The sequence below is a fragment of the Sorex fumeus genome, unplaced genomic scaffold, assembly GCF_029834395.1.
Source record: "Sorex fumeus unplaced genomic scaffold, SorFum_2.1 ptg000061l, whole genome shotgun sequence".
Lineage (NCBI taxonomy): Eukaryota > Metazoa > Chordata > Mammalia > Eulipotyphla > Soricidae > Sorex > Sorex fumeus.
In genome coordinates, this window is record NW_026606118.1 from 9228490 (window position 1) to 9241675 (window position 13186).

At 54.8% G+C, this 13186-nt stretch overlaps 1 protein-coding gene across 2 annotated transcripts in view; it reads left to right on the top strand.

Annotated features, from left to right (window-relative positions):
• The first annotated feature begins 1356 nt into the window (after positions 1 to 1356).
• Positions 1357 to 13186, top strand: part of CNKSR3 (CNKSR family member 3) — a 108977-nt gene continuing 97147 nt past the window's right edge. The window contains exons 1-2 of one of the 2 annotated variants that reach the window (XM_056125881.1): positions 1358 to 1733; positions 2618 to 2731. Coding sequence is in view for 1 of the 2 variants with exons in the window: in XM_056125880.1 (XP_055981855.1) it covers positions 1682 to 1733 (52 nt within the window). In the remaining variant the exon portion in view is untranslated. Of the gene's footprint in view, positions 1734 to 2617; positions 2732 to 13186 lie in introns of both variants that reach the window. The other variant, XM_056125880.1, reaches the window with a different exon arrangement.

The following is a 13186-nucleotide window of genomic DNA, read 5'->3' on the forward strand; positions in this document are numbered from 1 at the left end:
CACCGTTTCTGGCTAATCCGAAAGAGCCTTCGTTCACTTAGCAAAAGGGAGTGTTAGGATCTGGCGAGAGATAACGCGAAAAACAAAACAGAACAAAACAAAACAAAACAAAACCCCAAAGAAACCTTAACTAACTGTTCTGGAGGGCTGGAGAGCTAGGACGGCAGGTAAGGCGCTAGCCTTACCTTTGGCCGCCCGGGTTCGAGTCCCCCCACCGCAAGGGGACCCCCGCTGGGCCCCCACCAGGCGTGATTCCTGAGCTCAGAGCCCTGAGCACCACCAGGTGTGGGCGCCTTTGCAAACAAACCCCAACCCACCACCACCACCACCAGCACCAGGTGTGCGCCCCGGTCCCATCCCCCACCAAACGCCAACCCAACCCTGATTCTAATCCTGATCCATTCAGGGGCGCATTTTGCCATATTGCTGCTCATGTTCTGCCCCCCACCCCCACTCTCCACCCCGAACCCCGAATCTCCCTGAAAGGCCTTTCCACGCAGGACGGGCTCCACGGAGCGCTAGAGCGATGCCCACCGGGCATCCCACCGCAGCGAGCAGCCTGGCAGGGCTTGGGTGCCCTCTTCCATCCCGAGTGGACCGCGCGTGGTTGCCGCGGAGACACTCGACTGTTTTGCTCCCACGAGCGCGCGAGCTTGCGGGGACCCCAGAGACTGTCGGCGGGGGGTGGGGTGGGGGGCTTGTCGCGATCTTCCTAGTGCCCCAGCGGCTGTCGGGGGTCAGGGTGCACGTCGCGAGCTTGCGGGGGGCCCAGTGGCTCTCCGGGGGGCACATGTCGCGAGCTTGCGGGGGGCCCAGTGGCTCTCCGGGGGGCACACGTCGCGAGCTTGCGGGGGGGCCCAGTGGCTCTCCGGGGGGCACACGTCGCGAGCTTGCGGGGGGCCCAGGGGCTCTCCGGGGGGCGCGCGTCGCGAGCTTACGGGGGGCCCCAGCGGCTGTCGGGGGGCGGGGTGCACGTCGCTAGCTTGCTGGGGGCCCCGTGGCTCTCCGGGGGGCGCACGTCGCGAGCTTGCAGGGGGCCCCAGCGGCTGTCGGGGGGCGGGGTACACGTCGCGAGATTGCGGGGGGCCCAGGGGCTCTCCGGGGGGCGCACGTCGCGAGCTTGCAGGGGCCCCAACGGCTGTCGGGGGGGGGCGCACGTCGTTAGAGTCCCCGGGCCCCAGCGGCTGTCGGGGAGGGGCGCACGGGTGTCCTCTGGGTTTTTCTGCAGCCCGGCGGGGCCGGGAGAGCGCAAGTCAGCGGCCTCGGCCGCTTGGGGCGGCCCCACCCCCTCCCACGAGCTTCCCCGGGCGCCGGGCCCCGCCCCCCGTTTTTTTATTCCGCGGCCGCGGCCCGAGCTGAAACTTTGTAACCCGAGCGCGCGCCTCCTCCCAGCCCCCGGGGCGGCGCGGGCGGCGAGGTGGGAGCCGCGGGCGGGAAGGTGGGGGCGCCGGCCGAGCGGGGGACCCCCGGGGAAGGAGGAGCCGGGCGGGGACAGCGGCGGGGGTGGGGGTCCCGCGTCCCCGCGTCCCCGCGTCCCCGCGCCGGAGGAGGAGCCGCTGGAGGCCGAGCGGGCCCGGGGAGGCTGAGCGTGGCCATGCAGCGGTGACCCGGCCGCGGGGCGCCGGCCAGCGACCACCACCTCCCGCCGACGCCAGACGCGTCCCGAGCGACGCCGGCCACCATGGACCCCGTGACCAAGTGGAGCCCCAAGCAAGTGGTGGACTGGACCCGAGGTAAGAGGCGGGGGGTGGGGGCCTGGGCAGCGGGGATCGGGGTGCCCTGACGTCTCCGGGGTGCACGCACCCCCCCTCCTTGCCTTGCAACACCGCGCGGTGACCGTGCACGCATCCTCGTCGAGTGGCCGGGGCGCCCCTCGCCCCTGTCCCTTCTCGCTCTCGGGGTGCGCGCGGTGACAAGCCGAAGGGACGCGAGTCTCTGCTTTCCAGCCCTCGGTGCGGCCGGCGGGCGCGGGCCGGGCAGGCCCATCTCGGAACCCCGGGAGGCCCCTGCGTGGCGGGACCACCCCCCTCCACTAGCCCCCCAATCCCCAGCTCTGCCTGCGCGTCCCGGGGTGCAGAGGCACAAGCTGCCTTTGTGTGGGTCACCGCGCTTGGACCTCCCAAGTGCCGCGGGCCGGGAACAGCGCGCAGGGGAGTCCCGGGGAGCCACCCAACCTTTCTTATTTGGGGGTGGGTGAGAAGGCGAGACGGCACCCCCAGAACCAATCCGGAGGCCTGGGCCGCCTGGAGATACAAGCCCCGGGCGCAGGAAGCACGGGGACCCCCGTTGACGCCACAGATAATAGGCCACGATTAAGCCCGGGGAAAGAGAGCGAAGTGTTCTGAGCCACTGTCATGCCCTTCAGTTGTGTTTGGGACGCTGGAAAGCTCTGGGCGTGGGGAATGGGGGTGTCTTAGGGGTGTCTGAGCTGCTTCTCCAGCTGACTCACCGGCCTGTGAGTGCGCCCGGCTTCCTGCGGATGGACTGACGGAGGGCAGGGACCGTTCCCCCAGGCACCCCGCAGCACAGGCCCGTTGGCCCCGCGGTCCTCACCCCCTCCCAGCTAGCGCAGTGTCTGTCAAGTTACTGTTGTTTTCTCTTCTATCTGCTCTTCCAGGTGAGGAATGGTGGCCTTTCCCAATATTAATAAGTAGCATTGTGTAGCGCTTTACAGTTTGCTAAGAACTCGCTCTCTGTTATGGCCCTTGGTCATCAACAGTAGACCTGCGAGGTAGGTAACGCGGGTAAGACCAGGCCATCTTCAAACCTGTCACCCATGGCTGGCCAGCATGTCTCCATCTCATCTCTCATGTTGGGGGCAGGACCCATGGACCATGTGGGAGGGGGGTCCTGGAATATGGGGTGAGGGGGCGAAAGCGTTAGGGGCATGTCCCCTGATGCCCTCACCTCTGGGAGGAGGGCAGGAGAGGACAGGGAGAGATGCCCACTAACCTGGGAGTGGAATTTGCCAGGCTCTCCTGACGACGAAGACCCAAACAGTGCTCCGTGAGGCACTCCTCTGGACTTGAGGGGTGCCTGGCTAAATTGCATTGTCAGTGCTTGGCACAAAACACACGCTTTAGAAACTCTTTGCCCAGACCCTATTTTGAAACGGGCTTGCCTTGCCTGTCTGGACCCTTGCCCAGATCTGGGGTGTTGATCTGTTCGGCTGGTATGTCCAACCCAGAGCAACGTCAACGGATGATTTCAGCAGCTTTGGATGTGGAGAGCCGCTCTGGCCACCCCGAGGGCCTGCAGCTCTAGAAATGGGGCTGGTTGTTAGTGGGCTGTGAGAGAAAAATAGACACCGTGGGAATGAAGAATGCACTTTACATGTATGAAAGCATCGGGATCAATTGGGCTGACTCCATTTTCTTACCGAAATCCACTTGACCCGTGTTCTCTCCTCTTTTCCTTCTCAAATGCGGCTCCTTCCCTTCCAAACTTCCACACCTGGCCCCCATCTGGGCCTGGCATTGTGTTTCTGTTGGCCCTGGCAGCTGCCAACAAGGGGTTACAAGTTTATCATGCTGACTTTCCTGAGTCTCAGCCAGCACACTTGATAGTGCACAAGCAGAAAACTGGTAACAGGCACACAGGAAGATTATGGGGTGTGATCTTCACACCCTCCTGGTTTGTGTCTTTAAAAAATTTCTGTTGTTGTTGTTTCAGGTCCCTTTTGGGATGGGGAGAAGGGGAAGTGTAAATTTACATCCTGTTCGGTTTGTTTAGCATGTCAAAGGAAGAACAGTCTAAAATGTGGTCGGTGTCCAGTGGCTGTGACGTTATGACTCCACAGAGATCGCCTTTCATCTGGGGAAAATTTCCTACTGACCCGAGAGAGCAATTAATGGGTGGCTCCGAGTCTTGGTGCCAAGGAGCACTGGAGACCGATTCGATTACATACCTGTGGCTAGCACTTGGCAACTTTATACGGAACGCGTGTGCCTCTGGGGGGGACCCTAAGTACAGCCTCATAGAATGACCTGGATATTTTCTCTGTTGTAAAAATTTACAAAAGATTGAGAAGAGCAAGTGTGTGGCTAACTGGTGGATGACCCTCTTCCAAAATTGTGTGGCAAGATTTCTCCTGCTAATGAAGTGAAAGTATCGCTTTTTGAATGAACTATTGATGCAAACTTATTTGCTTAGAAGAAAGACTGTTTTTGGCTGTCTTTGCGAAGCTCTTCTCCACTTTATAGATATATCCTACTCATAATAAGCTCTTCATGCAGACTCTGCCAGTCTTGACAAGTGCCTGAGTTTGTAGTTTTGTGCGCTATAGGAAGTCTTAGGTTTAAAACCTGAATTTGTACTCCTGTTGGCGTATTAAGGCAGACATGCATGCGTTAGGGCAAAGGTGGATGGGAACTGGGAACAGAATGAATGACTTGCATTATTTATTTGTAAAATCCTTTTTTTTTTTCTTTTTGCTTTTTCGGGTCACACCCTGTGATGTTCAGTAATTATCCCTAGCAGTACATGGGTGGGCATGTGGAATGCCAGGGATCAAACCTGGATTGGCCACATGCAAGAAAATGCCCTACCTGCTGTACTATTGCTCTGGTCCCTAAAATCTACTTATTTTACCTAGCTTTCATTCCAATTTTTTTTTTTATTTTGTATTAATGACTGGGGGCTGGAGCGATAGCACAGAGGTAGGGCGTTCGCCTTACAAGCGGCCGACATGGCCAACCCGAGTTCGATTCCTCCGCCCCTCTCGGAGAGCCCAGCAAGCTACCGAGAGTATCTTGCCCGCTCGGCAGAGCCTGGCAAGCTCCCCGTGTCATATTCGATATGCCAGACACAGTAACAACAAAATCTCCAATGGAGACGTTACTGGGCCTGCTCGAGTAAATCGAAGATCAACGGGAGGGCCTTTACCTTTTATTAATGGCTGGAGCGATAGCACAGCAGGTAGCGTGTTTGCCTTGCACCCAGCCAACATTGCCGACCCGGGTTTGATTCCTCTGCCCCTCTCGGAGAGCCTGGCAAGCTACTGAGACTATCTTCGCCCGCATGGCAAAACCTGGCAAGCTCCCTGTGATGTATTCGATAATGCCAAACACAGTAACAAGTCTCACAATGTTACTGGGTCCGCTCGAGCAAATCGATGGACAACAGGAGGACAGTGACAGTGAACCTAGGTTTGCGTGGTGACCAATGTTCTCATCACCTTAGTGGCTTAGCAGTGGGGCATCCACAAGGCTGAGCTTCGGGCAAGGATGAATCATTTAATAGGCACGACTGCCTTTTGCAGTACGAACTGTTCTTTCTGTTCTGTGTTTGAAGAAACTGAGGCACAGAAGAACTAAGCCTGGCCTTAGTGCTTAGTACCACAGAGCTGGGAGGTGGCAGCCTGGTGGTCAGCGTTCTGCTCCACTCCTCCTCCTTCCTGGAGTGGGGCCCAGAAGGTCTTTTCCCTGTTGGTAGAGTAGATCTTGCGGTTTCTCCTGAAGCAAGTTCCTCGGCCTAGGCAGTGCCTTATTTTGCATATTCTGTCTCTATCAGGCAAGTTATTTGTAAATCAAATGAAGTCCTAGGTTTTGGCACCTTGCCTTTCAGTACCACTTTTTGCAAAGCAAAGGATGTCTTCCAAAGTTAAGAATGGGGAGAGATAACTCAATTTACAGTGGAGTAAACATATAGGAATTTTGGTCTTTTGGGGGGAGGGGAGGGAAGTTTGGCTTGGAGAACAGGGCAGGCCCCTCCATCATCAGACCCACTTAGCCTTATCCTGTGCCGTGGCTTGGAACTTCATATGTGTCCTTCTCCCCTGAATGCAAGGTGGTTGCTTCATGGCAGGATCTCTGCGGACAAATCCTAGGGGATTCCCTAGTCCCTCCTATGGAGGAGCACCCCTGGAATATCTATCAGCTGATCCCTTGTCTCCTGGCTTGTCAGAAACGTGATCTGGTGCCCTCAGGCCGCAAGGGCGGCTGGGTAGTAGGGTCTTCTTGTTTTAAGATTAGGTGCTTTCCTCAGCTTAACAAGGGCTGGAGCAATAGCACAGCGGGTAGGGAGTTTGCCTTCCTTGTAGCCAGTCGGCTGACCCGAGTTCGATTCCTCTGCCCCTCTCGGAGAGCCTGGCAAGCTTCTGAGAGTATCTCGCATTCATGGCGAAGCTTGGCAAGCTACCTGTGACGTATTCACCCGTGACATGGCAAGCTACCTGTGACATATTCGATATGCCAAACACAGTAACAACAAGTCTCACGATGGAGCAAATCGATGAACAACAGGAGGACAGTGCAGTGCCACAGGTGCTTTCTCAGCCCCTGAACAAGTTAGACTTTGATTTTGGTCAGCCAGGAGGAAGAAATTAGGAGCTGGTTAGTGACCACTAGTATCTGACACAGTTGTTGATTTTCAGGTGCTAATTTTCTGTGTGTGTGTGTGTGTGTGTGTGGTGTATTGGGGGAACACATGCCCTGCAGGGCCCAGAACCGAGCCCTGGAGGTGCTTGAGGGGTCAGAGGTGGTGCTGGGAAGAGCTTTAACCCCCTGTACCATCTCTCCAGCCCAGGTATTGCTTTTCCTTCGAAGCGTTTTTCCGTAAGATGCTCCAAGGTCTGCCACTTCTGTGCCATCTGCGGCCCCCCTCCCCCCCATGTAGAAAGTGCTGCTTTTCGTTCCTGCGACCGTTCCCCCAGGCACAGCCTGGACAGATGGGAGATCCAGGCTTCAGCTCGAGCTGAGGGCTGCTCGCTGTGTTGCCAGATACCCCTGGGCAGGTGGGGGCCCCTCCTGGAGGCCTCGGGGGTGTCTTGAAGCAGGATGAAGTAGACTGCCGTGTTCTGCTTTGCTGTTAACCCAGCGCGTCCAGAAAGCCACTGAACGAGCATCAGATCAGTTGTGGGCCCTGCACGGTCACTCTGGGCAGCTTTGTGTCGTGCATTTTGTCTCCCCTCCCACCGACTCCCCCCCTCCTCCCCAGTCAAGGGGGCTTTCCTGTCTGAGGTCTGAGTCTGTGGGGTTTACGGGTGCCTTGCCCTGGCTCCACAGTGATTAGCTATGGGCGCCTCTTCGCCCCGGGGTGGCTCCGTGGATTCAGCCTGGCGAGTCTTAGGGGACCTCCCATTTGGGGCCTTTTTCTGTTAGTGTTGGAGCCCCGTGTGCTGTGGGCCGCTGGCCACGTGCCCCGCACTTCCGTCCTGCCCTGCCAGTTCCATCTGGAACGCTGCCCCCCAGGCCTGCTTGGCTTTCGCCTGCAGCCTCTCACTCGAGGCAGAGGGCCAGCTTTTCCTTGGGGCAGTGAGGAGAGTTAGAAAACGCTTCCCTTTGTTTAAGGCTTTCCCATCTCCCAGGGGTTCCCTCCAGAGTCTCCCTGCAGGCAGGGCTGGGGATTGAACCTGAGCCCCTTGAGCAAAACAGTGCACAGAGCTGCTCACCCTCGTTCTCTGGCCCCCAACTTTTCTTCCTCATCCTTCCAAGTGTTTCTTATGTGGCAGACACTGCCAGTTGCTTCCCACATTCATTTCTCAGAGAAACCTCAGGAGTTGTCAGCACCGTCCTTCTAGAAATGAAGATATGGAGGCAGAGACTATCAGGGGGTCAGAATTCAGGAGTCACTGTGTGCTTTGCATGGTGGCCAGCCTTGCCCAGGCCAGATGTGGCAGGGCTCAGGGGAGAGGGTCTGCCCATCCCTGGGTTTCAGGGTTTATTTATGTATTTTTTGCTTTTTCGTCACACCCAGCAATGCTCGGGGGTTCCTCCTGGCTCTGTACTCAGGAATTACTCCTGGCCGCGCTTGGGGGAATCCTATGGGATGCCAAGGATCGAACCTGGGTCAGCTTCGTGCAAGGCAAACGCCCTACCTGCTGTACTATCGCTCCCATCCCAGGGTTTCAGGGTTTAGACCCCAGTTCCACCCCCGGACTGTGAGATTGTAAGCACGATGGGGTAAGGGCTAGTTAATGACTGCTACCTGTCTTTATCACTTCCTCTCCTCTTTCATCCGATAGCTCCAGGACAGAGGTCTGTGTGGTTTGTGTGTGGTGGGGTGTGTCTTCAGGTTCATTCTAACCATTCCAGGGTCCAGAGATTTCGGAGATTTCTTTGCCCCTTGTCAGCCAGTCACGGGGCAGGACATGCCGCGAGTCATTTTGGTTCCTGGCCTGCTGGGTCGCGTTTGGCCACGACCACAAGTTCAAATTGATCTCTTATCTGGCTTATCATCATCAGTAGACTTGAGTGAGCGTGGCATGTGGATTGGGTCCTGTGTTTGTCTGCTGACCCCTGGCCGGTTTGCGGTCCGGGCCCTTCCCCTGGGAGCTGGTTGAGTTGCAGACAATGCACAGCCTGCCTGATGGCCCTGAGTCGTGCTCAAGGTTCCCAGGGATGGAGCACGTGTGACTGAGCCCAGAGCTGCAAACGCATTTCCGCACTATCTGATCTGACACATGCTCTTGTTGTATTTGCCATCTGGGGTGATGACTTTTAATTTGAGGATGCTTGACTCGGTCACTAATTAGAGCAAAATAAAGCAATTGAGGGGTGTGTGCTAATATTTATAATAAGAACCACCTAGCAACAGCATCAGGTCACTCGCAGCGAATGAAATGAGACATTTCCCTGTGATCTCATGCGTATGGTGAGGGTCTAAAAGAGTTCTCACAACAACTCCTGTTTTAATGAAAGGAGATGTGTATTGAGGGTGGGATGGGGTGGCCCAGGGGTCAGTGAGATTAAAGGGTGGCTTCAGAGGCCTTGGTGGACTTCTTAAGGTCTTAAGGACTTCTTAAGGACTTCTTTTTGCCATCACACTGTCTTATAACCCAGAGCCTCCAGACTTACGTGGCCTACTGCTCCCTTTGTAGAAAACAAAACAAAACAAAAAAAAAAACAAAAAAAAAACCCAAACACTGTCCTCCCAGGTTCATCAATTTTTTTTTTTTTTGCTCAAGCGGGCCCAGTAACATCTCCATTTTGAGACTTCTTGTTACTGTGTTTGGCATATTGAATACGTCACGGGTAGCTTGCCAGGCTCTTCCGTGTGGGCGAAATACTCCCGGTAGCTTGCTGGGCTCTCCGAGAGGGGCGGAGGAATCGAACCTGGCTCGGCCGGGCTGGCTGCGTGCGAGGCAAACTGCCTACTGCTGTGCTATGGCTCCAGCCCGAAGTTGGTCCGAAGGATGTGAGTTATTGTTAAACTGATTAGAAAACAAAACAAAAAATAAACTCCGCTCCCCCCAACCTCTGCTTTCTAAGATGTTGATGCCAGTGTTGCAATTTGTACTCCTTAAGCCACATGTAAATGCGAGTCATCAGTGGCGTGTCTGCTGTTAACATGTTACATGAAGAGAGCCCCCCTCATTTTCACAGAGGGTACTGCTCCCCGCCCCCCAAGTCATTCTAAACGCCCCTGTTATTGCTCACACAGCCATGCTGGGTGACAACATGGGCTTGGCAACACTTAGCTGGGATTTGAGAGAGGTTGGTGGCGGTGATGGGAAAAGACCCAAATAATCTTCTGTGTTAAGTCACCAGGTAGGGCTGGACATTCGGGAGTAGGTGTTGGCCTTCGTCTCTTCTTCCTGTTCCCCTTTACTCCTTCAAGTGATTGTTGGCGTTTTCATTCCATGCACAAGCCATGCTCCGTTTCTGTGCTCACCACCAGTTCTTCAGCTTTATTTACTTGGGAAGCATCTCTGTGTGTGTGTGTGTGGGGGGGGGGCATTGAGACTTTCGAGCACTGAATGAGCTTTCCAGGGCCCAGAGGCCGGGGGCTGGGCCCCACATTTCTCTCTGTTCTGCCAACTGCTACTTCCTGCTCCGACCAATGTGCTTCCATTTTGGTTCTTCCCTGCCTGTATCCCTCCATCTCTCCTCTCTTTCCTTCCTTCCTCTCTCCCTCTTTTGTCTTTTCTCTCCCAAGCAGAACTCCATTTTCTTAATACCGAGCTTCCCCTTTAAGCATCTGAACTGTCTGTTCCTCATTTCTTTTATTGCACTTTGCTGATTGTTTTGTTTCATAAGGCAGTTCATTAATGGCATGAATTATTTCTCCTTTTAGCTCTTGATCTTTTATTGATTTTTTGGTTTGGGGACCACAGTGATGCTCAGAGCTTACACCTGGCTCTGTAGTCAGGAATTACTCCTGGCGGTGCTTGGGGGACCAGATGGGAGGCCGGGGATGGAACTCAGGCCAGCCGCGTGTAAGGCAAATGCCTTCCCCGCTGTAGTATCTCTCCAGCCCCTCGGTCCTTTATTTTTATCTTGAGTGTCATATGGCCGTGGTTTTGTCAGACGCAGTCGGCACCGTGGTATATAGACATTCTCAGCTTTCTTCAGCAACAGCTGCAACCTTTGTGGCCTCATTTTGTCTCGCCTTGGAGTCTTAAAAGCCTTAGCACTTGAATGCCTTTGGGAGAGGAGTTCAGACAGCTGTGGCAGAGAAGAACCTAGACGTGGAAGTAAAGTCATTCTGGGTTCAGAGTCTCTGCCAGACACTGATGGGTTTGGAAGTTTGAAGAAGGACCTTGTCTTCTCCAAGCCTGCCTTAGTTTCTCCTCTGCGTAACTAACTTGCAGGGTTTTAAACCCAAAGAGTCCGAGAGGAAAGGCAGTTGGCCCAATATTGCATACACTATACTGCACTGTCCTCCTGTTGTTCATCGATTTGCTCGAGCGGGTCCAGTAATATTGTGAGACTTGTTACTACATTTGGCATATTGAATACGTCATGGGTAGCTTGTCAGGCTTTGCTGTGTGGGCGAGATACTCTCAGTAGCTTTCTGGGCTCTCCGAGAGGGGTGGAGGAATCGAACTCGGGTCGGCTGACTGGCCGTGTGCAATTCAAACGCCCTACCCACTGTGCTATTGCTCCAGCCCTGGCCCAATGCACCACACTTAAATGCTCACACTCTTATTAATGGCCGGTCCATAATACTCGAAGTCCATGTGGAGTGTCATTGCATTGTTGTTGTTTAAATATTCTAACGGGGTTGGGGCCGGCAGTCCCCTTTCCATGCTGGCTTTATGTGCGTTCCATCTCCGTTCTTGTGGCCAGCGGGTGAGCTCGGGCCGCATTGGTGCTGTCCTCCCGCACTGGCTTCCTCCGGCTCTTCTCTCCCGTCTCTCGGGATCTGGTGGGTCCTGGGGAGAGGTGGTCTCCTATAGATTTCTGGAAGACCCTTATCTTATTTTTCCTTCATCTTATTTTAGGCACCATGGGTGGTTTACAGTTCTGTTAAGAATCTGGGTCCTTGGGGCTGGAGCGATAGCACGGTAGGTAGGGCTCCCGGGTTTGATTCCCAGCATCCCATATGGTCCCCTGAGCACCACCAGGAGTAATTCCTGAGAGCAAAGCCAGGAGTAACCCCTGGGCATTGCCAGGTGTGACCCAAAAAGCAAAAAGAAAAAAAAAGAATCTGGGTCCTTACATACACAGACCACCACCCCCCACAACCCCTCCCCCAGAGTGTCCACATCCCTCTGCCATTGTCCCTGTTTTCTTTCCTCCAACCAAGTCCCCCCATGCCCCCTGTGGTAAGCTTCCTACTGAAGAGCCATTCTTGGTTTCTGTTGCCTTTGGGCATTTGTTCTTCCCTACTAGGTTTCTTTGTCTCCCTTGTGTGAGAGAGCTCATTCTGTGTCTGCCTCTCTCCTTTTTTGTTTTTGGCTCACCTCTGACAACGCTCAGGAGTTCCTCCTGGCTCTGTGCTCAGGGATATTAGGATACTGGGATTGAACCCTGGTTCATGCAAGGCCGGCTCCTTACCCATTATACTATCACTCTGGCTCTGCCGTTCTCTTTCTAGCTTCACCCAGCACGATCCTCTCCAGATCCACCAATGCAGGGGTGGAATTTCAGGCTTTCCTCTTTTCTGACAGCTGAGTTGTATTCCACTTTGTCTATGTACCAGGATTTTCTTTATCCAGCCGTCCTTTCTGGGATGCTTGGGTTCTTTCCAGGTGTTTGTCAACAGTGCTGCAATGAACACAGGAGTGCAGATGCCGTTTCTGAAGAGGTTACTGGGGTTCTGTAGGCAGATGGCGGGCCCTTATCGTGATAACCAGTTCGAAATGCAGCTGTGTTCTAGGTGCAGGGCTCTCGCTGGGACCTAATTAATTTGGTAGATGAGGGATGACGAACAGCGATGTCAGGAGCAGTAGAACAGACGACAGGAGAGTGACCTCTCCTCATCCACTCACAGGAGGAAGTGGGGAGAAGGATGGTGATAGGTGGGGAGCCTCTTTTGGATGGAGTCCCAGGGAAGATGCCATCGGGAGTGAGTGGCGGGAGGGCACCCTCATTGGAAGTGCAGAGGGAAGAGCATTGTGGCTTGAGGGAAGACCTGAGGAGTAACTAGGCTTGGAGTGATGGAGGAAAGTCAGTATGGTGGGTCACAGAAAAGCAAGAACTGTGGGTGGGTGGGAGAGGCATCCCCAGGCTGGGTCATGGAGGGTCTTATGCTGACCAGGCATCCTGTGTGTATTTGTGTGTGTGTGTGTGTGTGTGTGTGTTTGCTTGCTACTTTTTGGTCACACCCAGCAATGCTCAGGGTTTCCTCCTGGCTGGGCACTCAGGAATTAACTCCTGGTGGTGCTCGGGGGACCATATGAGATGTCGGGGGACTCAAACTTGGGTTGGCCGCATGCAAGGCAAACACCCTACCTGCAGTACTATCACTCCAGCCCCAGGCATTCACCTACTTTCTAGTTCTATAGAAAGCAGAAGAGGGATGGGAGCTGGTCTGGGTGCTGGGGGCAGAAGGCAGTGCGGGGAGGCAGCACCTGGCGGTCATGGCTCCTCAGCTCAGCTGTGCTTGGCTTGGGAGAAGCCAAGTTGTTCCTAGTCGGCCCACTCATTGCTTTGCATCCAGGAGATTAAAACCTTCCAAGTGAAAGTTTGTGTGTGTGTGTGTGTGTGTGTGTGTGTGTGTGTGTGTTTCCGTTTTCATCCCCAGGAGCTCCTGGCCCTCCCCTCATCCTGGGTCCCCTCTTGTCATGTAAACGAGAGAGCTGGCTGACTCCTGGCACCCACGTGATTGTTCTTTCTGGCAGGTTTTGCTGGGAGCTACAGTTTCTGAAGCTGTTGATTCATCTATGAATAGGGTTTTTGTGAAAGTGAACTTAGCCTAGTTTGTTTTCTTGGACGTCCAGTGACTGATGGAAGAGTCTTTTAACCTGGGCTCAGCAGGAGGGCAGATGGGGTTGATTTTGTAGAGAGCAAAAGATGGCCCT